We start from the raw sequence: 25,268 nt of genomic DNA, 5'->3' as shown, positions 1-25,268 counted from the left end.
TATGTGGTTATGATGTTGATAGGGGTTGTTGTGCGTACGTGGGTACGAAGAGCAAGGATTTCAATAAAGTTGTGAACCGTGTTTGTAAGCAATCGAGGTGGGCTTTCTTTACTAAAACTCTTTTACGTTTCAAAATTATGATATTGGAGATATAAGGGTGGTTTAAAGTGTTATGTCATGCCATGATTGTTTTGATGTTGAGATTGTTGCCTGATGCCTAGTTCGTTTGAGCTTGCTCCGTTAGGCTTTAGGGCTATGTGTGAAACGAATTCGGATCTGAGCAGGGCCGCAAACCCTATCAGGCTGTGTACAAGGGTGGGATCGGGAGCCGTCCTTGCTAGTCAGCCTATCTCGTGAGTGTGGCCACACTTTCGTCGCACTATGGTAAGAGGATGTGATTGATTGATTGTGGAGAAAGTGGGGAGATTGTTTTGACTGGCAAGTCTACGGAAATGTTTTGTGATACTAGATGATATTCTTCTCTAAAATGTTAAAACTCGAGTTCACTATGGTATGGATGACATAACTTTTATCAAATATTTTGGCGTGTGTCCACTGAGTATGTCAAGTACTCAGCCCTGCATATGTTTTCTTTATGTGCAGGTTGAGCGGTGATGTTGCGGCGGATGTTGAGTCGAGCCTTAAAAAATTCTGGATGCGTCGTGTGTTCATACATAGGCGTCTCCCTATGACTCTCTAGACACCTTTATTCTCCTGCCTTGTTTCGAATCGTTCTGGATAAAGTCTTTTGTTTTGCTCTACACTACTTTATGACATTAAATACCTTGATATATTAACCCGCTGCTTAATTGTTTAATCGATTAAAACTTTTCTTTTGAAGCTTTGTTTAAGATGTTGTCTTTCATTGTTTTCCCCTTCTTCTTCCCCGCTCTTTAGTCCCTTCCCTAGTCACGATTTCCCCGTCTTTACTATCCTTAGTAAGGGCGGTCGTGACAAAGTGGTATTAGAGTTTCGTTCTTTCGCTCTGGTCCGAGAGTCTTCTTTCATATTAAGTCTAGATTTGTACCCTTAGACTAAAAGTGTCACGAAGGCTCAACATCCGAGGCATCACGCTCAATCACAAGAAAGTGAGGTATGTTTTAAGTTATTGAAAGAATATGGAATTGATGATGATATGATAAGGGTGTATTGGCATGAGTATTTATGCGTATGGAAGTTATGTGTGAATATGCTAATGTGATGATACGATTATGTTGGAACATGAGCATGAGTGAGATGATGTTGTAAATGTGTGCTATGTGTAAGAAAGTGTGAAAGTACTACGACATAAGCATGCGAACGTAGGAAGCCACGTGGAAGTTAGAAGATAGGATGAAAGAAAAGTACCCCGAGTTGTTTTTGTGAGACGACCAAATTTCGGGACGAAATTTCTGTTAAGAGGGGAAGGATGTAGCACCTCGAAAAATTGTGACTTTTTTTATTATTTTTATTTGATGGCTTATTTTATTTTAATTAATGTGGATGTTGAATGAGATTTTCTTTTGTTGAAATTGAGTCTTTATGTGTTTGAGTTAATTATGTGAAATTAGTTGTTGTGAGTTATGTGAGTTAATGTGATTAAGCTTCCAATGTGTGAATTAAATTAAATGGGATAATGCATAATCATTATAGCCATTTTATTTGGAATTTTCGGCCCTCGTATTTATTGGAAATAATACTTTCTTTCTTAGATTTAATTAATTGCTTTGGGATATTTATCAAAATTAAATACATACCAAATTATCCCTATGCTATTCTAAATGATTTTCGACCCCTTGGCCATCCCTTGACATTTTCGAAATCTCCTATTAATTAGGAGAAGGAATTATTTTTGTAGATTTAATTGGTATCTTGTTTATCTCTTTCCTTGAATTAAAATCTAATTAAATCTTATCATATCTTGCTAAATCTCTCCATATCCTATTTTAATTAGGATTTGATTCTTTCTTTCCCTAAAACCTCATAATTTTCGTCCATATGCCTTTCAATTACTTATAGGATTAATTTATTTGTTAACTATTTTGTGGGAGTCGTTTCCTACAAGAAATTACCAAATTTAAATCCTATTCCTATTTGATTTGAGGATTTAAGTATTTTTCCTTAATTTTTCCCACTATACACGCCCCTTTTTATTTTTCCACTTGGAGATGCTTGAATTATTTTGTTACCTTATTTATAAGATACTCAATATCTTTTTACCTATTTTGTGAGTATCTTACTCTCCAAATTAATACCAAATAAATATCTATGCTAATTAAATAGCAATTTTCAAAAATTACTCCTCCACATACTACACGCCTATTTTCCTTTTAATGGTGGGATTTATTCATTCACCTCTATTTTATTCTTCCACGATTTTAATTGCTTTATTTTGGGATTTATCCTAGACTATAAATTAAAAGAACCCTAACCCTAGCCCTCATATTTTCGTCTCCCTCTTCTCTCCATACCACACGTCTCTTTCTTCCTCTCATTCTCTACCAATCCTTCACCAATTCCTTGTTCTTGCATCATTGTGGAGTTGGAAATTTAAGATTCATCAAAGAATCGCATCATTTGTCATTCCTACCGATTGTTTTTCAAGAGAAAGGTATACTTTGATTCATCTTTCTCCTTCTTACCATTGAATCCATGTTTCTTGATCCCCTCGTGCATATACTGAGTGTAGAAATCGTAGATCTAAAAATTAATCGGTTGTGAAGGATGTTTGCATGAGAAAATATGTGTGTGTGTGAGTTTGTGGATGATTCATTGGTGAATGCTATGTGTAAATAGGAGAACATGGTTGTGATGTCGTTTTTGAAGCGGGAATATGTGTTGGAAGAATAAATATGTATGTGTGGATGAATGATAGACAAACCCTAGTTTGTAATTGTTGAGCATGAAAACTGTGGTGTTCAAACAGTAGGTTCCGACGAATGTTTGCCTACCAAACGATCTTATATTATCACGAATTTTTACCTTAGTGAAATTTTAAGTGTCTTCTGTGTTGTGTCAAAATTTCAGCCTCTTTTGACTAAAGATGATTTTTAACGAATTTTTCAATTGAACTGCGCAGTCTTGTCAGAATTTGTATTCTCGTCCAGTGAGTTTCGTTTTTGTTTTTGACCGACCTTAAGATGTGATTTTGGTGTGCATTTTTAACTGGATGAACCTTGATGTGTCTACTGTGTGGTGACCAAATTTTAGCTTCAAATGATATCAGATGGATGTTTAATGATTTTTACAAAACAACTGCGTTGTTCTGTCAGATTCATGTCTTCATTGAAATAGTCTTGTTGGCAAGTTTTAAATGAAATACATGATACATGTGTGAGTAAGAACTTATCCTATGATGTGATTATACGTTGGACGTTGATGTATGCCAAAAAAGGGTTCGTATCGTTTATGATGGTGAATGTTGGGATGGGCAATATGAGAAAACGATGAAAGGAACGATAGGGCATGCATGAGTAATGTGTTGATAGAAAACTGATAGTGTTGTATTATGTGGTTATGATGTTGATAGGGGTTGTTGTGCGTACGTGGGTACGAAGAGCATGGATTTCAATAAAGTTGTGAACCGTGTTTGTAAGCAATCGAGGTGGGCTTTCTTTACTAAAACTCTTTTACATTTCAAAATTATGATATTGGAGATATAAGGGTGGTTTAAAGTGTTATGTCGTGCCATGATTGTTTTGATGTTGAGATTGTTGCCTGATGCCTAGTTCGTTTGAGCTTGCTCCGTTAGGCTATAGGGTTGTGATTGGTTTGATGTTGAGATTGTTGCCTGATGCCTAGTTCGTTTGAGCTTGCTCCGTTAAGCTATAGGGCTATGTGTGAAACGAATTCGGGTCTGAGTAGGGCCGCAAACCCTATCAGGCTGTGTACAAGGGTGGGATCGGGAGCCGTCCTAGCTAGTCGGCCGGTCTCGTGGGCGAATAGTGTGGCCACACTTTGGTCGCACTATGGTAAGAGGATGTGATTGATTGATTGTGGAGAAAGTGGGGAGATTGTTTTAACTGGCCAGTCTACGAAAATGTTTTGTGATACTCGATGATATTCTTCTCTAAAATGTTAAAACTCGAGTTCACTATGGTATGGATGACATAACTTTTATCAAATATTTTGGCGTGTGTCCACTGAGTATGTCAAGTACTCAGCCCTGCATATGTTTTCTTTATGTGCAGGTTGAGCGGTGATGTTGCGGCGGATGTTGAGTCTAGCCTTAAGAAATTCTGGATGCGTCGTGTCTTCATACATAGGCGTCTCCCTATGACTCTCTAGACACCTTTATTCCCCTGCCTTGTTTCGAATCGTTCTTGATATAATCTTTCGTTTTGCTCTACACTACTTTATGACATTAATTACCTTGATATATTAACCCGCTGCTTAATTGTTTAATCGATTAAAACTTTTCTTTTGAAGCTTTGTTTAAGATGTTGTCTTTCATTATTTTCCCCTTCTTCTTCCCCGCTCCTTAGTCCCTTCCCTAGTCATGATTTCCCCGTCTTTACTATCCTTAGTAAGGGCGGTCGTGACAAAGTGGTATCAGAGCTTCGTTCTTCCACTCTGGTCCGAGAGTCTTCTTTCCGATTAAGTCTAGATTATTAACCTTAGACTAAAAGTGTCACGAAGGCTCAACATCCGCGGCATCACGCTCAACCACAAGAAAGTGAGGTATGTTTTAAGTTATTGAAAGAATATGAAATTGATGATGATATGATAAGGCTGTATTGGCAAGAGTATTTATGCTGTATGGAAGTTATGTGTGAATATGCTAATGTGATGATACGATTATGTTGGAACATGAGCATGAGTGACATGATGTTGTAAATGTGTGCTATGTGTGAGAAAGTGTGAAAGTACTACGACATAAGCATGCGAACGTAGGAAGCCACGTGGGAGTTAGAAGATAGGATGAAAGAAAAGTACCCCGAGTTGTTTTTGTGAGACGACCAAATTTCGGGACGAAATTTCTGATAAGAGGGGAAGGATGTAGCACCCCGGAAAATTGTGACTTTTTTTATTATTTTTATTTAATGGCTTATTTTATTTTAATTAATGTGGATATTGAATGAGAATTTCTTTTGTGGAAATTGAGTCTCTATGTGTTTGAGTTAATTATGTGAAATTAGTTGTTGTGAGTTATGTGAGTTAATGTGATTAAGCTTCCAATGTGTGAATTAAATTAAATGGGATAATGCATAATCATTCTAGCCATTTTATTTGAAATTTTCGGCCCTCGTATTTATTGGAAATAATACTTTCTTTCTTGGATTTAATTAATTGCTTTGGGATATTTATCAAAATTAAATACATACCAAATTATCCCTATGCTATTCTAAATGATTTTCGACCCCTTGGCCATCCCTTGACATTTTCGAAATCTCCTATTAATTAGGAGAAGGATTTATTTTTATAGATTTAATTGGTATCTTGTTTATCTATTTCCTTGAATTAAAAACCAATTAAATCTTACCATATCTTGCCAAATCTCTCCATATCCTATTTTAATTAGGATTTGATTCTTTCTTTCCCTAAAACCTCATAATTTTCGCTCATATGCATTTCAATTACTTGTCGGATTAATTTATTTGTTACCTGTTTTGTGGGAGTCTTTTCCTACAAGAAATTACCAAATTTAAATCCTATTCCTATTTGATTTGAGGATTTAAGTATTTTTCCTTGATTTTTCCCATTATACATTCCCCTTTTTATTTCCCCACTTGGAGATGCTTGAATTATTTTGTTACCTTATTTATGAGATACTCAATATATTTTTACCTATTTTGTGAGTATCGTTCTCTCCAAGTAAATACCAAATAAATATATATGCTAATTAAATAGCAATTTTCGAAAATTACTCTCCCACATACTACATGCCTATTTTCCTTTTAACGGTGAGATTTATTCATTGACCTCTATTTTATTCTTCCACGATTTTAATTGCTCTATTGTGGGATTTATCCTAGACTATAAATTAAAATAACCCTAACCCTAACCCTAGCCCTCATATTTTCGCCTCCCTCATCTCTCCGTACCACACGTCTCTCTCTTTCTCTCCTTCTCCACCAATCATTCACCAATTCTTGGTTCTTGCATCATTGTGGAGTTGGAAATTCAAGATTCGTCGAAGAATCGCATCATTTGTCATTCCTACCGATTATTTTTCAAGAGAAATGTATACTTTGATTCATCTTTCTCCTTCTTACCATTTAATCCATGTTTCTTGATCCCCTCATGCATATAGTGAGTGTAGAAATCGTAGATCTTAAAATTAATCGGTTGGGAAGGATGTTTGCATGAGAAAGTATGTGTATGTGCATGTATCTATGTGTGTGTGTGAGTTTGTGGATGATTCATTGGTGAATGCTATTTGTAAATAGGAGGACATGGTTGTGATGTCGTTTTTGAAGCGGGAATATGTGTTGAAAGCATAAATATGTATGTGTGGATGAATGATAGACAAACCTTAGTTTGTAAATGTTGAGCATGAAAACTGTGGTGTTCGGACAGTAGGTTCCGACGAGTCTTTGGCCGGCCAAACGATCTTATTTTGGCACGAATTTTAAACTGAGTAAAATTTTAAGTGTCTTCTATTAGATCCATTCAGTGCCGCAAACCCTATTAGGCTGTGTACACAGGTGGATCGGGAGTCGTCCTTGCTAGTCGGCCGGTCTCGTGGGCGAATAGTGTGGCCACACTTTCGTCGCACTATGGTAAGAGCTTTGCATGTTTACTTTGTACGCCGCAATCGGAGCATGGATTAAGAAGTTATGGTCACTTGACGAAGCATGTGCGGAGCATTGCAACCTAGCGACTCGTCGAGTTTGCAAGGCATGCGAACCTGGCGAACCGCCAGATGTCTATGGGATTTTTGAAGTTGTTCAACAGCGAGTGGCCAGCTTCGCGCACATACCAACTTGGCGACCAGCCAGACTTGTCCGGTGACATGTTTTGGCGTGTGTTTTTAGCTTTTTTAAACTATTTTCCCACCCTAGTATAAATACTACACTAGGGTTTATTCTTGGGCAGTATTGAATCATTTTGTAAGAACAAAGACTCCATTTGAGAGCACTCTGAAAGATTTATCATCTTTGAAGATTTATCAAAATCTCTTGTGGTTGCATTATGAAAGAGCAGGTTTGTGCAAGGCATTCAACTATTCAGGAGGATACCTAGACCTAGTCGTTTCATTGATTCAGACCTTAAACCTGTTATCAAAACCTCAACCCACTTTTATTGGCTAGTATAATGGAGTAAATGATCGATCCCACAGAGATGGATATAGGCGTAACACATTTGCGATGACATTCTGGAGGGGCTTGGTTAGCTACCACAGTTTTGGGGTTAAGTTAAACTAGGCTAGAACTGAATGTACCTATGCTTATCCTGGCCAGTAGATCTCTAACTATTTCATGTTGTGGCTGTTACGTGCAGGGAAGAACGGAATGGCTAGTGTGCATGTGAAAAGTGAAGACTTACTAAAAATGGATAGACAAAAGTAAAAAGAATATCAGACTGCACTGGCCATCTAACTACCGGATCTGCAGGAAAAGTTGAAAAGGTAAACGGACAAAAGGGAAAAATGGCTAAACGCATAAAGTGGTCCCGATTTCAGATAGCGATATTGTCTTCCTCACCATGTAGTATGAAAATGCAAATAATCAAAATTCCATAGATGAAAGCTTAAAATCAATTCACGAAACTTCAGATCTGGACTCCACTTTTAAAATTGAATGACTAACCATGCAGAATTATACGATTATGCGAATTGGCTAACATGCAATGAGAGAGATGCGAAACGAAACAAATCTCATGCATTTTCCGAAGATGAAGGTTGCTAAACTTTGGGGAACTTGAGGAAATCTCTAGATCTACTACTTAGACAGATTCAACATGAAACTAAGAAATAGAACGTGAAATTGCTAGATCTATCTAACTAGGTAGAAAGACATTCAACAAGAGCCGGAACACAAAATAAAAACCATGTAGATTCCATTTCAACGAGATTCAAAACACAAGATGTTCAAAATGAAATAGTAGCTAAGATCCACTTCGAATGCAAAGATAACAAAAATTAAACTAGAAATGCATAAAACAAAATAAACAAAGATTGTTTTGTGGGATCCCAAAGAACTTCGAACTGTGGCGGCTAACTAGAACGGCGGTGACTCCCCTTCGGCAGGTGGCCAAAGGATTCAGGTGGTAAAATGGATCGGTGAGCAAGGAACTAAGAAGAAGAATGGAGCTAGCCTCCAAGTGTGTGGTATTAGTATCTCTTTATGACTTCGGAACCCCCTTTTGATCTTCATGTGACCTTATATTTATAAGACGATTTGCCCTAATACCTAGGGCATCTTCTTCTTATGAAATGACATCTTTGCCTTTCCTAATAGTTGGTCATTTTTTAGCCATTCCCTTCCTTCTCCAGCTCGTGCTCTGTGGCGTACATCCTGGTCAGTATTGTACCCTTCTATCGTCCTTTTCACCTGAACCTTCTTTGACCACTCTCCTCATAACTTGTATCACAACCTGCACATCCTTGCAACTTTCTTGCACATAATATCAATCAAGCCTATCATAATGACCAGTAACCAAGGCCTAGAACGCGACTTATCACATTTCAGTCTATTGTCAAGCTTAGGTTGAATGTTAAGGTATGCTTTACTAGTTCTTGTGCTGCTAGTTTTGTGGAGCCATTAGATTCTTGCTTTGGTGAAAGTTGTCTTGGGTTGTCTTCATTTGTTCGTTGAAGCTCCATAAGTTTGAAATATCCATCTAAAACATAACACCTTCATCTTCTTCCTTTAATATCATTTTTATTGTTTCATTTGTTGTTGGGTTATTGAAATATTTGCAAGAGCAAGTTCGGGGCAAACATATCTTTCTTGAATCCCAAACATTCATCTCACCCAAAATGGGGAGGGATTGTCTCAAAAATCCTATAGGCATCTGGCAGGATGCCAAGTTCGCATGCCTTGCGAACCTAGCACATCGCTAGGTTTGCACTGCTCTGTGCAGCCTTCGTCAAACGGCCATAACTGTTAGGTTTGGTATACTGAAAAGCATGTTTCGAGGATGAATAGAATCTTGGTTGTATACAAAAACTCTACAATCCACTTTTAACCTGATTCAGTATTGTTCGAGCAGTTTCGCACGAATAGAATCAGTATCATTATTACGTTGTGTTTGCTTGTGCATGTACAAGATGTTTTTTTCAAACATTTAAATGCATAAGAAGCAAACAATCCTAAGTCTTTTGCTTAGTAGACTGGTTGTGGGCGTCGTCCACTTTAAGGTAACTACAGTTGGCTACCTATCGCGAAAGGTTGCAATGTCAGTCCGCATATTTCTAAGCCTTACTGAATGGATCTAACAGCAAGATGTGTCTTTATGTTGTCTACTGAAAGACTAGGTATTGATAAACTACCATTTCTTAATCAATGTATTTAGCTTTGAGCATACATTATTCATTATGCATTACTTTGACTTATCAAATGGTGCGGATTTTCGCAACCCAATAATCCAAATATCTAGCGGTGCTATGATTTTCTATTATGTTTAATCGCACGCCTGGTGAGTCTGATTTGATAATGTCCCCAAGAGGAGCTCGAAATAAGGTTTTATTATTCGGAAACTGGCCAGTTGGAATTTAATTATTACATGAATAATGAATAAACGTTTCTTGTTGAGTCCACTCTTGGAGTAAATAAGATGTTAATTAATTAAATCCATAGCGGACTTTAATTAATTAATGGACATTTATATCTTATGTGCTGGAAATAATTATTTAAACGAGGAACCCCAGATTAATCGTAATTTCAAATTTGGATGGGTAAATCAATATTATTGTTGTAGTGGCAGATAATAATATTCCGATTTGTGTTTAAGTAAAATTGGGGTTCAATGTAATTTGTTAAAAGCCAGTTGGGTGGTGGCCTGCATCCAAACCTCCATAGATCTCTGACTTGGCCCAATATGTACCTTAATAAATATGAGAATAAATGAGAGACAATGAGAACACACAGAAAAATCGCCTCATCTCTCTGGAGTTGGCGTGATTTTCCCTTCTCACACAATCTGTGAGATTTCTGTCTCTTCTTTATTCAATTCCTAGTATTTTGATAAGATCAGTTCACCCTAATATCGAAATACAGTTCGGGAACCAGTCAGAAGAACCATGGACAAGTATTAAAGATCATCACGTGGAGAAGGAGCAAACAATCGACGAATCTATAGAGAATCAAATTGGTAACCTTAAACCGTAGAATTCAAGTTTCTTTAAACATGAAATATTTGTGTTCTAGCATGCAATTATATGTTAACATGTGAATAGATTAATCCTATAATCTGTCAAATAGATCATATGTCTGATTTATTTGTTTTGTACAAGTCTTCTGATGTGCAATGGGAACCAAACCCCAGCAATAGCTTCTTCATCCGGGCTCTGATTGAGGCATACAAAGTACACACCAAAGCTCTTTCGAAGACGAAGATAATGGTGTTAAGATAAGAGAATTTGGACATCGTGTTGACAGGCAATGAACGGTTTCAATAAGACCCCAGCTTTGATTTGGCTCATTGTATGCCTTACTCTTTCTATTGGTTTGGCGCTTCCAGATTCACATCATAATTTCCTTCTTTTTGAAAGGATTTGTCCTCAAATCCAGTTTTTTTATTCTTCTTTAAGACACTCGGATTCACATCACACTATCTTTTTTTTTGTACATAACCAGAGATCAAATCTCAACAATTGAATTAGTAAAATGAAAGAATAAGATTGAGCTTTAAAATTTTCGGATTTGAAAACACAGAGTTCATCATAAAGGCAATTTTGTTCAAAGCACTCAATACAATTTATGAACTAAAACACCGTTGGAGTGAACCAAAATACTCTTAAAACGACCTCCACGCTTTCAAAATTCATTAGGCCCCATTATTCCATTTTTTGATTTAATCATTTAAATTTGATCTCTAATTGCTTTTTTGATTATGCATTGATCACTACCATACCCTCTTATCATTACAAGTTATTAGACTTAATGGCATCATCATTCCACGTATATATGGAAAAGAAAATATTCCAGTAACATATTTCTACAAAATTGATCAAGACTTCCACACTAGTTCTCATGTAGAATCACATATAGGTACACTGTGGGTAGACTGCATTTAAACGCATTCATGTATGCTAAGAAATTTCATCCCAGATATGAGTATTTATCAAGACTTCCACACTAGTTCTCATGTAAAGCAAACGAGATTTCACTCAACAACTATTGACTCAACTTTATAGCACTTGTTCACATTTGTATTTATCTTTTATTCATAAACACTGAAGGAGTATATAATTTTGTGAAATGTGGAAGAAACTTCCGCGAAGAATTTGTTTAGTCGAGTGTATTTAATTTGGATTGGTTGACATTAGAGGATTTGCAAATTGGAAAGCTGAAACCTGATCATAAATTAATCCTATTAAAAATCCTAAGTTCAAATATATTTCGCGATAGGCTTTGTGTTAGAAAATTAAATAAGCTTGGACATCTCCCGACTTAATTAGGGTTGACTTCAGCGATAGATAGAATTGACCACCCAAGTTCAATATTTGGAGGATAGATAGAATTGATCACCCAAGTTCAATATTTGGAGGATTCTCAAATCATAATCTAAAAGACTAAATCTACCCCTTTAAATTTTAAAATGAGTGGATGAGATTAAAGCTCACAAATTTAAATAAATATTAGATAAAATATCAACAAAAGGGTAATATCGTCATTATGTTATCATATGATATTTTTCGTGTGTTTTTTATATCAACATAGTGCATTACAAATATCAACAATATAATATGAGGATTTCAACATAAACACAAGAAAGTATCAACACTGTTTTATTGATATTTAAGTGTGCACTCATTTTTTGCACACAAAATGAGTGCACACTAAACAGTAAACTGAGTTGGATGCTGGAATTGTGGAAACTTTTTAGTGTACACTTATTTTGTGGAAATTGTGGAAAATTATTATTGATGAGTTGATACCAGATATTAATGTCATATCTTCCATATCTTTTATTTAGTTATCTTTTGATTCATAGTATATTTTCATATATTGTTTTCTTGTTCCATAAGCTAGTATTCTAGTATTATAAATATGGATAGGTTGTTATCATTTTAGTCAATCAATATATAAAATCAATTATTTGGCTCACATAAATTGTGCATCAAGAAACCTTCGTTTAGGTTGCCGACGAGTACAACTCGCGCTCAGCCGCCCCTTCGCCGGACTAGTCGCCGACCCATCGCATTGGGCGCTCGACAACGTCGGCTCCGTTTCTTGTTTGTGATTGGAATTTAGACGTTGAGGATCAAGACCCTTAACAACTGGTGCTATGATCGTGATCTCACCCTCCACAACACTAATCCAACCATAGCTACGTCGCTGCCCGACGGGAAACCACCGCGCACAGCAACTAGCCACATCGATCGAGCCACATCTATGTTGCTGCCCGACGGGAATCCACCCGCGCACAGCAACTAGCCGCTGCCTAGCTTCACCGCTGCCGATAAGGGAACCACCCTTACCCCTTATCATCCACCTCTGTCCGACACCACAAATCTCATCAACCCTCCATTTTCTTTCATCCAGAAACTCACCAATAAAAAAAAACCACCGAACAGCAAGAAATTCCCAAACCCCTCCACTCCAACTTCATTCTTATCGTAATTAATTATGTCTATTCACCACCAATATCATCCCCCGCACCAGATGCACCCTATTATTGCAAAATTTGATCGCCTATTGGACATGATGGAATCCCGTATGGACGCGGTAGATCGGCGCATTGACAACCTCCGTCCACCCACTCAGCCCGAGCTAAAACCACCATACGTCGCACACCGCTTGGAGCCTCCTGATTGTCGCCCACGGAAGGGATACTCGCCCATCGGGTACCGCGATCCCGCGCAGGATGCGCGGCCTTGACACCGCAGCGGCTACGCCGAGAGGGGCCACCTATTTGATCACACAGATCAACGAATCCAATTAGGGTTCGATCGCCACCAGGTTCACGCAACGCAGCCGCACCGCCCGACGTGTTGAGACCCACCGACGCAGCAGCAGGATCGCGGTTACCCGGCCTTTGATCACCAGCCCCGACGCGTGGAGACTTGTTGGGACCGACCTCACCATCAGGAGGAGGTGCGAGCGCCACGAGGCCAGTCCGCCTCCCACCAGCCCCGTCACGCTGTCGATCAGCCACCGCGCTTGATCCTCCAGCCACGAAACCTGTACGGTCAGCCCGCGCGTGTGACCAATCAGACCCCGTACCTGCCTCCGCACTCGCCTAACTGTTGGGACCCGTCGGGATTGCGCACGCAGCAGGGATACCCGGCAGACGACATATCTTTTGAGAGATTTGGAAGTGATGATCTATGTTGGGGGAGAAGATCGTCTCTCTCTCATAATAGGTATATTGAGTGCTCAATGCCAAGTCCAGCGACGAAGAAGAAAGCTACTCCAGGTCTTTGTTCACTTGGGAGTCTGTGTGAACCAGATTACCAAGTTAGTGTTGGATTGAGGGAACAAGAAGGATATGAAACTTCTGATTCCTCGAGTTTAGATGAGAAGATTGCATATTCATGTATGGAAGTCAGAGTTTTCGACTACGTTTATGATCGTGGTACGGGCGAAGAGGAGCTTGGTGATTTTGAGGACTCTGTATTAGAGACAGCAGCAAAGAAGACCACGGATCGTGATGCCGACAGTTGGGATACAGAATCTGTATCAAATGTTGCCATTAGATTGCCTAGTGAGAATCATGGATCTAGGGAAGGTAGAGATGGCAGACCCGAAGACCAGCGAGTTTCATCTTTTGTGGAAATCTACCTACCGCGCAACCCCGATATGAGTAAAGAGAATGAGGAAGAGGCATCGTTAAACGATCTAGAGGAGGACGATTCCATTGAGGAAATGCCGAAGGTCATCGCCTCATTCCCTTTTGTTCAAGTGCAATCAAAATCTATTGTTGAGTATTGTTGGGGCAAGAAAGGAGATGGTGCTTACACCGGTTCGCGCATAATTGATGGTGCCTATGTGGATTTGAATATCAGTGATGTTAGAAGTATGAATCATCGATCAACATCGCTCGATACCGATGCAAGGTTGATCCCTCCGCGCAATGACATGCTGGATTCGAACATTCTTGGAGGTGTGGACAAGCTTGTCGTTGTAGCGTGGAATTTTGCCGACCACATTGGGTCTTCTTTGTTGATTTTTTATGGAGAGGATGGGAGACGTTCGCCTATTTGGTTTGCGTTTGATCTAGGAGGAGAAGCCTCGCCAAAGTGTTGCTTTCAACTGTCATCGTTGCTTCGTGGTTACAATCTTGAGGACATGGTGGATTTTAACCGTGGGGGAGTTGATACGAGACATTAATGCCATATCTTCCATATCTTTTATTTATTTATCTTTTGATTCATAGTATCTTTTCATATATTATTTTCTTGTTCCATAAGCTAGTATTCTAGTATTATAAATGTGGATAGGTTGTTATTATTTTAGTCAATCAATATATGAAATCAATTATTTGGCTCACATAAATTGTGCATCAAGAAACCTTCATTTAGGCTGCCGATGAGTACAACTCGCGCTCAGTCGCCCCTTCGCCGGACTAGTCGCCGACCCATCGCATTGGGCGCTCAACAACGTCGGCTCCGTTTCTTGTTTGTGATTGGAATTTAGACGTTGAGGATCAAGACCCTTAACAATCTCAATGAAAGCACCAGTTGTTAAGGGTCTTGATCATCAACGTCTAAATTCCAGTCACAAGCAAGAAACGGAGCCGACGTTGTCGAGCGCCAAATGCGATGGGTTGGTGACTAGTCCGGCGAAGGGGCGGCTGAGCGCGAGTTGTACTCGTCGGCAGCTTAAACGAAGGTTTCTTGATGCACAATTTATGTGAGCCAAATAATTCATTTCATATATTGAATGACTAAAATGATAACAATCTATCCATATTTATAATACTAAAATACTAGCTTATGGAACAAGAAACAATATATGAAAAGATACTATTAATCAACAGATAACTAAATAAAAGATATGGAAGATAGGGCATTAATGTCTCGTATCATGAGTTTACTATTTAGTATTTACCCAATATGATTAGATTAGTTAATAATGAAATTTAAATTTTTTTTGTATTTCAGATTTTGGTTATTCTTGATGGATGATAATCAATTTTTCTATTTTTTTGGTTTGGTTCGGGTTTTGTAGTTCGGTTTTCGATTTTTTGGATTTCGATTTTATTTCTCGGTTTCGGTTCGGCTTTAGTTTTCAATAAAATTCGGTTTTAGCAAAAAAAATGAATCGAGACCCGAACGCACACCCCTAAAATAACGTCTTCTACATAAAAAAACTGGAGACTACTAACTTCCAAATTCCAGCATCCAAACCCAGTCAGTCAAATGTCAACTCAACCTAATATAGAAACTTCTACGAACCCCCTCCCTTTCTTCTCCCATTTCTATATTAAGAGCATCCACAATGGCGGCGAGCGGACAAGCTAGCCAATCTCCGGCGCTTGCCGGTTCACTCATCGAACCATTGTAACCGGCGAGCGCCATTTCAGCGAAAAAATCGGTGAGCGCACGCCGATTCGCGAGCGCTGGGCGATGCGCTCACCGGTCCGCTCGCCGCCGTTGCAGGCTCCAAACCGGCGAGCAAAATTTTCTTTTTTTTTCGAAACACTATATATACGCGCTTTGCACGTCATTTTCATTCGCACCACTTGTTTTAACGAGTACTCTCTCTATCTTAATTTCTGTACAAGATCAACAACGTGAAATGGAGAACAACAACGAAGGTACTCCAATGACGAGTGGGTCTCAAATTCCCCCGGTACCCATGGGAGGTGTATGGGGCCCGATGCCCGGGTACTACAACAAGTACCTATGGCGGCAGTTGATGCCCGGGATGGCAGCCGGGGGGGAGTATTCCGGAGGGGTTACCGACGATGCCGGGGTGGGCACCCGGTATGCAGATGATGCCGGGGTGGGCACCCGGGATGTAGATGATGCCGGGAGAGGTACCGGCGACGCACGGGACGCCAGGGGGGGGGGAAACGTCTATCGCCCCAGTTTTAATTTTTTGACTGCTTCTTCGCACAAATCGACCCCATCGGAGGCACAGTTCACGCAATATGAAACTTTCTCCTTGGAGGAGTTGGGGTTTGATCTTCTAGGTGTTCCGAAAACTCCCGTTCAAACGGGGGGAGTAGGGCGGGGTCGGGGCCCCCAAGAGGGGAAGGGCAAGAGGGTCGGCGAGTCGTCGTAGCCGGTTGAGGATGACTGCTCGGTACGGAGGAGGTGGACGGATGCGGAGAACGTCGCGTTGTCCAAGGTGTGAGTGAGTGTTTGCGATGATCTCCTCACTTCGAACAATCAGAGGATCGTCAATATGTGGGCCAAAATAGCAGCAGCCTACAAGGCATTTTGCCCGGGTTGTACGCCAACGCCCTCCGCATGCAGAGAAGTGGCCAAACGAAGGATGACTGCAGGAGGATAGCGAAGAAAGCCTTCCCCGAGCCCGGGTTGTATAAGGACTTCACCTACTGGAACTGCTATGAGGTGCTGAACGAATCCGAGAAGTTCCGGGCAGGTGTCGACGCTGGCTGGCCGAAGAATCAATGACTGAACTATACCGGTGATTACAGAGGCTCCCACGACCTCCCCGAGGGTGCTCAGGAGCTTCTGTCCCCTCCATCGTTCGCTCGCCGAACTCATCCGGTTGGTCAAAGGCGGGTGCAACGGGAGGCGAGGGGGGGCACCGGGGGGTCCCAGGAGGTCCAGTAGGCATCCCCCCTTGGCCAGTCGACAGAGGATCTCAAATTCTTCGCGCGTCAACAAACGCGTGCTCAGATGGTCAAGATCTTAGCCGATTCGAAGGCGGCAGAGGACCCCGAGGAGAAGAGCTTTCTTCACGCATTGCTCGTGAGCATGCATGACGATTTGAAGACCAAGGGGGGTACCGGCGGCGAAGGAGGCGGCGGCGACGGGGGCGACGGAGACGAGGAGTGAGGCGGAGGTCGGGTTTTTTTTTTAAATAATGTAATTTTTTTTAATTAATGTATTTTTTTAATGTACTTTTTTTTAAATTAATGTATTTTTTAAATGTACTTTTTTTTAATTTAAATAATATTATTGAATTTTCGCGTATCTGTGTCATAAATATAATTCCGTATTTTGTGTGATTGTCAATTATTTGTTTTATATAATTAGGAGTGATGTGGCTAGGCTATTGCTGGGGTATTTGCTTGTCATGATGATGTGGCAGGAGAATTTTTAATGCTGATGATGTGGCAGGAGGAGTTTGTGGCTGGGCTATTGCTGGACGAAAGCCATTGTGGATGCTCTAACCACTAACTCAATCGATCACTTACTATCCCAAAACAACACATAATCAAATCTTCATCACAATCCCAACTCCAAAATGGCAATCACAACTAGCCGCATAACTATGGCCGCTCTCGTCTCCCTCCCGGAAATCCCAGAGTTCACAAACAACCTCTCTCTCACTACCACCCAAGAAACCATCCAAGACGCCACAAACCTCATCTCCGAATGGGACCCCACCCAAAAATTCACCTCCATCTTCCACCAAAACCGGCCCCAAGCGCAGGAATTCATCGCCTGCGTCGAGCAGCTGCGCACCGCGATGCATTTCCTCATCGCCCACCGCCCCTACTCCCATCTCCTGGCGGAAGCCAACAATCTCATCAAACTCGCCATGCTTCGCCTCGAGAAGGAGTTCTTTCACATCCTCTCCGCAAACAGGGATTGCTTGGCCCCTCAATCCGTCTCCAGTGGCTCCTCCCGCCTTCTCTCCCCGAGGTCGCTCTCGTTCAGCAACTCCGAGGAGGACGACAACGAGGACGCGGACTCTCTGCTGCTCGACCGAGTCATGGCAGATTTGAAAATGATTGCTGAGACAATGATTGCTTGTGGTTATAGCAAGGAGTGCGGAGACATTTACAGAGTCACGAGGAAATCTATCGTCGATGAAAAGGTGTATCGCCTTGGCATCAGAACCTACAATCCGTCTCGGATTATGAGATTGGATCATAGATCCCTGCAGTGTCACGTCGAGAAATGAATTTTTGCCGCGAAAATCGCGGTGAAATCTGTTGATAAATGTGAGATACAAGTCTTGCCGAGCGAAAATTACAAGGAAAAGAAAACAATGAAAATTACACGTTAAACAACTGAACAATTACACGAAAATATGTTGTGGAAAGCGGTATGCCGAGTAGAGGAGTCCTCTTTCCGCAAGACGAGATACGCTCCGGTAGTGCTCTCGGTTTGGCGTGTCGTCCCCAAAGATAAAACGGCTTCGTCTCTGGAGTAGCAGCACCGCTAGCAACAGAGCTCCGGTGAACGGGAGTGAGCCAGGGGCAGAGCTTCGACGGGAAGTTATGCAGAGAGGGAGTATGCAAAAATGCTTGTGTAGTGTTCTATCTAGAATGCAGAGGATGCATGCCTATTTATAGGCCAAGTCTACCTGCAGGGCATTGATGGAGTCAACAGCCATTATGTGTGTCATGATGGCTTGACTGTAACCGCCGGGGGTTATTGACTGGTGCACTAGCCAGTGGGAGCTGAAGAGACACGACGCACCTGGACACGCTACACGACGGGATACACCATGGACTCGTCGGGGTCCATCGGGGACCTTTTGTCTCCCGTTATGGGTCGGGGTCCAGCGGGGACCTTTTGACTCCCGTTGTGAGTCGGGGTCCAACGGGGACCTTTGGTCTCCCGTTCTGCGCCGGGGTCCAGTTGGGACCTTTTGTCTCCCGTTGTGCGTCGGGGTCCAGCGGGACCATGACGTGAACCAGGACCCGTCGGGGATAGTGTGGAGTTTGGGGTGGTCTAAAAAGAACAAGCGAGGCTCGAACCACGCTCAACGACCAGCTCCAAAGAACAGCCCGGAGACCACCCAAAGACCAATTGCCAAGAACCAAGGCACAAGGCACTGGGCACCCGGTGCACGGTGCACGGGTCACGGTGCATGGTGCATGGGTCACGGTGCATGGGCATAGGTCACGGGACATGGGACACGGGTCACGACACACGGGTCACGGTGCACGGTGTGCGGTGCGCGGGTCGCGTGCGGGCGGCGGCTGCGCGCGCGTGTGGGCTCTGTCACCCGTCTTATTCCACGATAATTATAACGCATGATAATTCATTTGATTAAATACTTCATCAAAGAAGTCTATCATCCTCGATGTGGGATAATTAACACTTAGTTAATTAATCCCTTAGTCTTTTCACATAGCTCATTTCTAGCTTTATTGTGACCAACTTTAATATATTATTTCTCACTCACCGGGAATCGGATTTGAGAAAATGAATATACTACGGTCATCTACTCGGAACGTAGATCGACATTATTGCATTTAATTTCACAAAATTAAATGTCTTGTAACATTTATTATTAGTCAAAAATCATTTGACCAAGCACGATTCCAACAAAATCCATCTTCCGAGTCGAGAAATTGTTGTGCGATCGTGTTTTTGCGGTCTCAGAGACAATGAATCAAACATGTATAGCGCATACAACCATGGAAGCAGCGATGAATCTGCTCCGATTTACCGAGCTCGTGGCTAAAACCAAGGCATCACCGGAGAAGACTGTCCTCCTCATGAACATGTTCGAAACCGTCTCCGATCTCTGGCCGGAAATCGAGTCTATTTTTTCTTACAAAATGCTCTCGCCGATCAAATCGCAGGCGCTCGCATCAATCCAGAAGCTAACCGAGTCGACTCAAGCGATTCTCGCCGAGTTCGTCTCGTCAATTCAGAAAAATGCGTCGAAAATGGCCCCCGCCGGCGGTGGAATTCATCTGCTGACCTACAAAGTGATGGATTACGTCACTTTGCTAGCGGATCGCGTCGGAACGCTCTCCGATATCGGAGTAGTAGCGAGTCGAATCGCGAGGATCGTTCTCATCCTCCTCTGCAAACTTGACAAAAAAGCCGAGATCTACAAAGACATAGCGCTTTCCTACCTCTTCCTCGCCAACAATCTCCGATTCGTCGTTGACAGAGTTGGCGCAACCTATCTGAGATTCCTCCTCGGCGAGGACTGGCTGTCGAATCAGGAGATGAAGGTGAAGCTCTACACCGGGAGCTACGAGTCGGTCACGTGGGCGAAGGTGATGGCGGCGCTGCCGGCAGAGGCGGAGTCATCCCCCGCTGCCGCGTGCAAGGAGCGCTTTAGGAGATTTAACGTGGCGTTCCAGGCGGCGTGCAAAAAGCAGAGCGTGTGGAGCGTGCCGGATCCGAAGATGCACGATGAGGTACAAATATCGATCACGCGGAAGGTTGTGCCAGCGTACCGGAGGTTCTACAAGAGCTGCTACGCGGCGATTGTGACCGAGGAGCGGGATCTGGAGGTTTTGGTTAGGTTTTCGCCGGACAATTTGGGGAATTATCTGTCGGATTTCTTCCATGCAACTATGGAGATATAGGAGGATTCGTCGCCGCCGGAGTCGCCATTGTCGTCGGCGCACTACAAGTTGAAGTTAGCTAGGTGTCTTTGATCAGCTGGATTTCGTTTTTACTTTTACTCTTATATTTTACTTTTTTGAGGTATGGAGTATTTGTATTCATGTAAATAGTTATAACGAAATATATATAATAATTGATATACTTCCTCCATCCCAGTGGTAGACGCAGGTGGAGTAGGTGAGGGGCTTAAGCCCCTCCCAAACCATTTTTTTTATAAATTTCTACTGCAAATTTTTTTAAAAATTTTTGAACCTATAGTCAGCCATCGCCAAGTTAATAGCTTTGATGTCTAAATTAATAGAGGTTTAATGGAAAAGAGGGGCTGAAAATTAAAATCACAGAATAAAAACTTTACATCTATGGAGCTGAGTTGAGAAGAGGAAGAAGACGATGAAGGAGTAATAGCAATTAAACTTAAGTGAATAAAATAATCAAAGTAATAGTCTATACTAGTGCCTATTCCCTATTTAAACGGACTACTGCATGTTCCCTATTCCCTATTCACTAACATACAAATAACTTAATGAATAAAATAATAAAAGTATAAAAAGTCTGCCTACTGCCCTATTCCCTAATTTAAAAGGCAGGTGTTTAGGTTTACCAAAAGAGTAACAAAAAGAGAATTCCTCCCACGAGAATTCCTCCCACAGCCGCTGAACCAAAAAAATCAAAATTCTTCCAACAAATTCCAAAAGAGAATTAATTGTCTTCTTCACAACTTTAATTGCTAGAGTAAGGTCAGTTTTTCCTTTTCTTTTGTCATAGTTTACACAATCACAATGTGTTAGATACTTTAGATTAATAACTTTTAGTTACATAGTATTTTGTGATTTATTGAACTATTTTGCTAAATTTCTAATACAGACGATGGAATGTTACTTTAAAAAAATGCAAAGTGGTGGTTCTTCATCTTCTTCAGGTGTTAGAATTGTTGAATCAGTAGAAAATCAGTCTGCAATAGAAGTTGAATTGGATTGGAATGATATTGATGCTGATCCAGGAAAACGAAAGTCAATAGAGGCTTTTGATGTTGCTATTCGGGATAGAGTACGGAGAAAGTATTTGGTTAAAGGTCCTTGCCAACCAATTGGGAATACATATCCGAAAAAGAAATATGGTATTCTAGAAAGAAGTTTTCAAGATGCTTGGATTACAAAATTTCCATGGTTAGAGTATAGTGAATCAAAAAATGCAGTCTTTTGCTTTTGGTGCTATGTTTTCAAGCAATCAGATAAAGGAGGTCGATATGCAGAAGATGCTTTTACAAAGACAGGCTTTAACAATTGGAAAAATGCACTAGAAAAATTCAATCAACATGTTGGGGCTGCAAATAGTTGTCACAATAACGCTCGAATTCAGTTTGAAGCTTTTCAAGATCAAAGGCACAGTGTGGCAAATGTATTTCGAGAAAATACTCGTAAGGCGGAAGTTGCATATCGTGTTCGGTTGACTGCTTCATTGGATGTGACTCGTTTTCTTTTAAAATAGGGATTGCCTTTTCATGGACACGATGAATCAAGTAGTTCTTCAAATCTAGGTAATTTTCTTTAGTTTCTTCAATGGCTTAGTCAACATAATGTCGATGTTTCCAAAGTGTTGGGTACAAATGCTCCTGCTAATAATTAGATGACTTCTCCACGAATTCAAAAGGAATTAGCAAATGCTTGTGCTTCAGAAGTCACACTTGCCATAGTCAAAGATATTGGGGATAGAGTTTTCACTATCTTGGTTGATGAGGCTCGAGATGTTTCATTGAAGGAACAAATGGGTGTTGTTTTAAGATATGTGATTAGTGAAGGATATGTGATTGAGCGATTTCTTGGGATTGTACATGTAACTGACACTTGTTCTCGTTCTTTGAAAAATGCGATTAATGCTTTATTATCGAAGCATAATTTATCTCTATCCAGAGTGAGAGGTCAAGGATACGATGGAGCTTCAAATATGCGAGGTGAGTTCAATGGATTGAAATCTCTAATATTGCAAGAAAATCCTTATGTCATGTACTTCCATTGTTTCTCTCACCAACTCGAATTAATAATTGTTGTTGTTACTAAGGGTGTTAGAGTTGTGAAGGATTCTTTTAACTATATCTCTATGATTGTGAATATGGTTGGGGCATCTTGTAAGAGAAAGGATCAACTTAGGAAGTTGCAACATGAAAGATTAGTTGCACAACTTAATGATGAAGAAGTGACTAGTGGAAGAGGTCAAAATCAAGAAACTATTTTGGTAAGACCAGGAGACACTCGTTGGGGGTCACATTACTCTACATTGCTTCGTTTATGCTCTATGTGGCCTGTGGTTGAGAAAGTGTTGGAAATTGTTAGAGATGATGCCACTATCCTTGATAATAGAAGTACTACCGAAGGCCTTATCGAAAGGATGGATAATTATGAGTTTGTTTTTACTTTGCACTTGATTAAACACTTACTAGGAACTACAAATGAATTGTCTCATGCGCTACTGCGGAAAGATCAAAACATTGTACAGGCTATATCATTGATCCAAAGTGTGAAACATCAATTGCAAAGTTTTAGGGAGGATGGATGGGAAGCCATGTTAGACCAAACAAATAGATTTTGCGAGTTGCACAATATTTCACAAGTTAATATGGAGGACATCATACCACGCCCTGGTGGAAAAAAGCATGGAGTAGAGTTGATCACAAACTTACATCATTATCGGGTAGAGATTTTTTATCAGGTAATCTAATATTGTTATTCATATTTTTATCGATATATTTACTTGAAATTAACTTATTGTGGCTGCAATGTTAAGGTTGTTGATTTAATTATACAAGAGATGAATAATCGGTTTTATGAAGCTAGCAACGACTTGCTAAAATGCATAGCGTGTCTTGATCCAAGAAATTCTTTCTCTGAATTCAATGAGCATCAAGTCATTCATATTGCTACTTTATATCCCGAGGACTTCTCTATGAGCGAATGTTTACATCTTCCACGGCAAGTTAGTAATTTTATTGCTAATGTGCGGTGTGATCCTCAATTTGTTGTGCTTAGTGATTTGGGAAGTTTTTCTATGAAAATGGTCAAAACTAAGAAGCATTTAGTTTTTCCATTGGTCTATCGGATTATTGAGTTGGCCTTGGTTTTACCTGTTGCTACTGCTTCTGTTGAGAGAGCATTTTCTGCAATGAAGACTATCAAGACTGATTTACGAAATCGAATGGGAGACGAGTGGATGAATGACAGTCAAGTTGTGTACATTGAGAAGGATACTTTTTCAACAATTGATAACGAGCCGATCCTGCAGCATTTTCAATCGATGAAGACACGTAGAATTCAGTTGTCGCCGCTTTAACAAACTGTATTATTCTTTTTATCAAACTTGTTTTGGATTAATTTTATGTATTAGATATTTATTTATTTTTATAATTTTTATTATTGTTTTTTATAATATATATATATATGTATAGGGAGATGATCAAAATAAGTATGTGTTTAAATCCAGAAATGCAGACCAAATCTTGGCCCTATGATTAGATGATCTAATGGTCAATAATTAACCAAAAACACGGAAGGTCATAATTAAGCAATTTTAGGTCATATTATAATATTTGGGTTTAATGTCATGCTAAGATCGTTTTAGGTCATGCTTTGTTAGCATGACCTAAAAATTACCTAATTATGAACTAAAAGTGACCTAATTATGATATTGTTCTGCGTTTCTGTATTTAAATCTAGTTTTGCATAGATCAAAACCCTATATATATATATATATAGATCCATGATCAATTGAGATTTTTAGGCTAATTGAGAAATGAGATGCAATCTCAGCCACTCATTTTTATTAAATGAGTGGTCCAGAATTTGCCACATGAAAAATATTTTTAGATTAATTAATTATAAAAGGGCAGAAAGGTAATTTTATATTTTAATTAGGGATTGTGAGGGTGCTGGTGTGTGTGCTTCGTGAAGTTGGCTTCAACAATGGTGGCTTCCAGCGCTTTCAGAGCGCTCCCGATCTCCGCGAAGAGCTCCGGCCAATTGTCGCAACAGATCGACCACTTGATCTGCTCCGATCCGTCTTCAATCTGATCGACGATTACCTCGTCGATCTCGCTCGACACGCCGCTTCTGATTTTGCTCGCCTCCTTCGCCCTCTGCCGCTGCTCCTTCACGTGATCCACCACGTGCCCCAATGGCGCCGCCTTGCCCATATATATTGATCGGAATCGGTCAATTCAGTGAGAATTTTGATTCGATTTTTGATTCGATTCGAGAGAGACAGAGAAAGAGGGGAAAATACCTTTTCGGATTTAGGGATGAGTTTGCGGAGAGTTGAGCGATTTAGGGATGAGTTTGCGGAGAGTTGAGCGTTGATTCTGTCTCTGCGGCGTTTCTCGGATGTTGTTTATTTGTTGAAAATCTACGGCATTGGCTGTTGGTTTTTGGGTGAACAAATTTGCTGCTGACATTATATTGAAACTTCAGTTGTAGACATTTGCTGTTGACATGTTGAAATGTAGGAGATGATGATTTGTTGACATTGTGAATTGAAGATGAAAATTTAGGATGACATTTTGTAGGTGCCTTTGGAGGTCTGTTGACATATTGACATTTGCGTTGCTAGTGACATTTCTTTGAAATTTATGAATACATTATGGGATGTTTTTTGCTGACATTTGTGGAATTAGCATGAGAACATACCTTGACCTTCGTAAGACAACTCCATAAAATACCAATTTGGT

General features: G+C 40.5%; 1 protein-coding gene and 1 pseudogene across 1 annotated transcript; both read left to right on the top strand.

The window, feature by feature from the left end:
- Window positions 1–17,501: 17,501 nt before the first annotated feature.
- On the top strand, window positions 17,502–20,514 carry LOC121745878 (annotated as a pseudogene).
- A 907-nt stretch (window positions 20,515–21,421) lies between these two features.
- LOC121745877 (zinc finger MYM-type protein 1-like) lies at window positions 21,422–23,878 on the top strand. Its single transcript, XM_042139821.1, has 5 exons — window positions 21,422–21,428; window positions 21,474–21,671; window positions 21,786–22,018; window positions 22,181–23,260; window positions 23,336–23,878. Exons 1-5 carry the CDS (start codon window positions 21,422–21,424, stop codon window positions 23,876–23,878), a joined length of 2,061 nt encoding a protein of 686 aa, XP_041995755.1.
- Window positions 23,879–25,268: the final 1,390 nt, after the last annotated feature.

This window comes from Salvia splendens, chromosome 8 (assembly GCF_004379255.2).
Source record: "Salvia splendens isolate huo1 chromosome 8, SspV2, whole genome shotgun sequence".
Classification (NCBI taxonomy): domain Eukaryota; kingdom Viridiplantae; phylum Streptophyta; class Magnoliopsida; order Lamiales; family Lamiaceae; genus Salvia; species Salvia splendens.
This window is presented reverse-complemented; position numbering and strand designations above follow the sequence as displayed.

Coding starts and splice junctions, on each gene's coding strand:
- LOC121745877 (XM_042139821.1), top strand. Junction 21,672..21,785: donor ATATCCGAAAAAGAAATATG/GTATTCTAGAAA, acceptor TCAAGCAATCAG/ATAAAGGAGGTCGATATGCA. Junction 23,261..23,335: donor GGGTAGAGATTTTTTATCAG/GTAATCTAATAT, acceptor TGCAATGTTAAG/GTTGTTGATTTAATTATACA.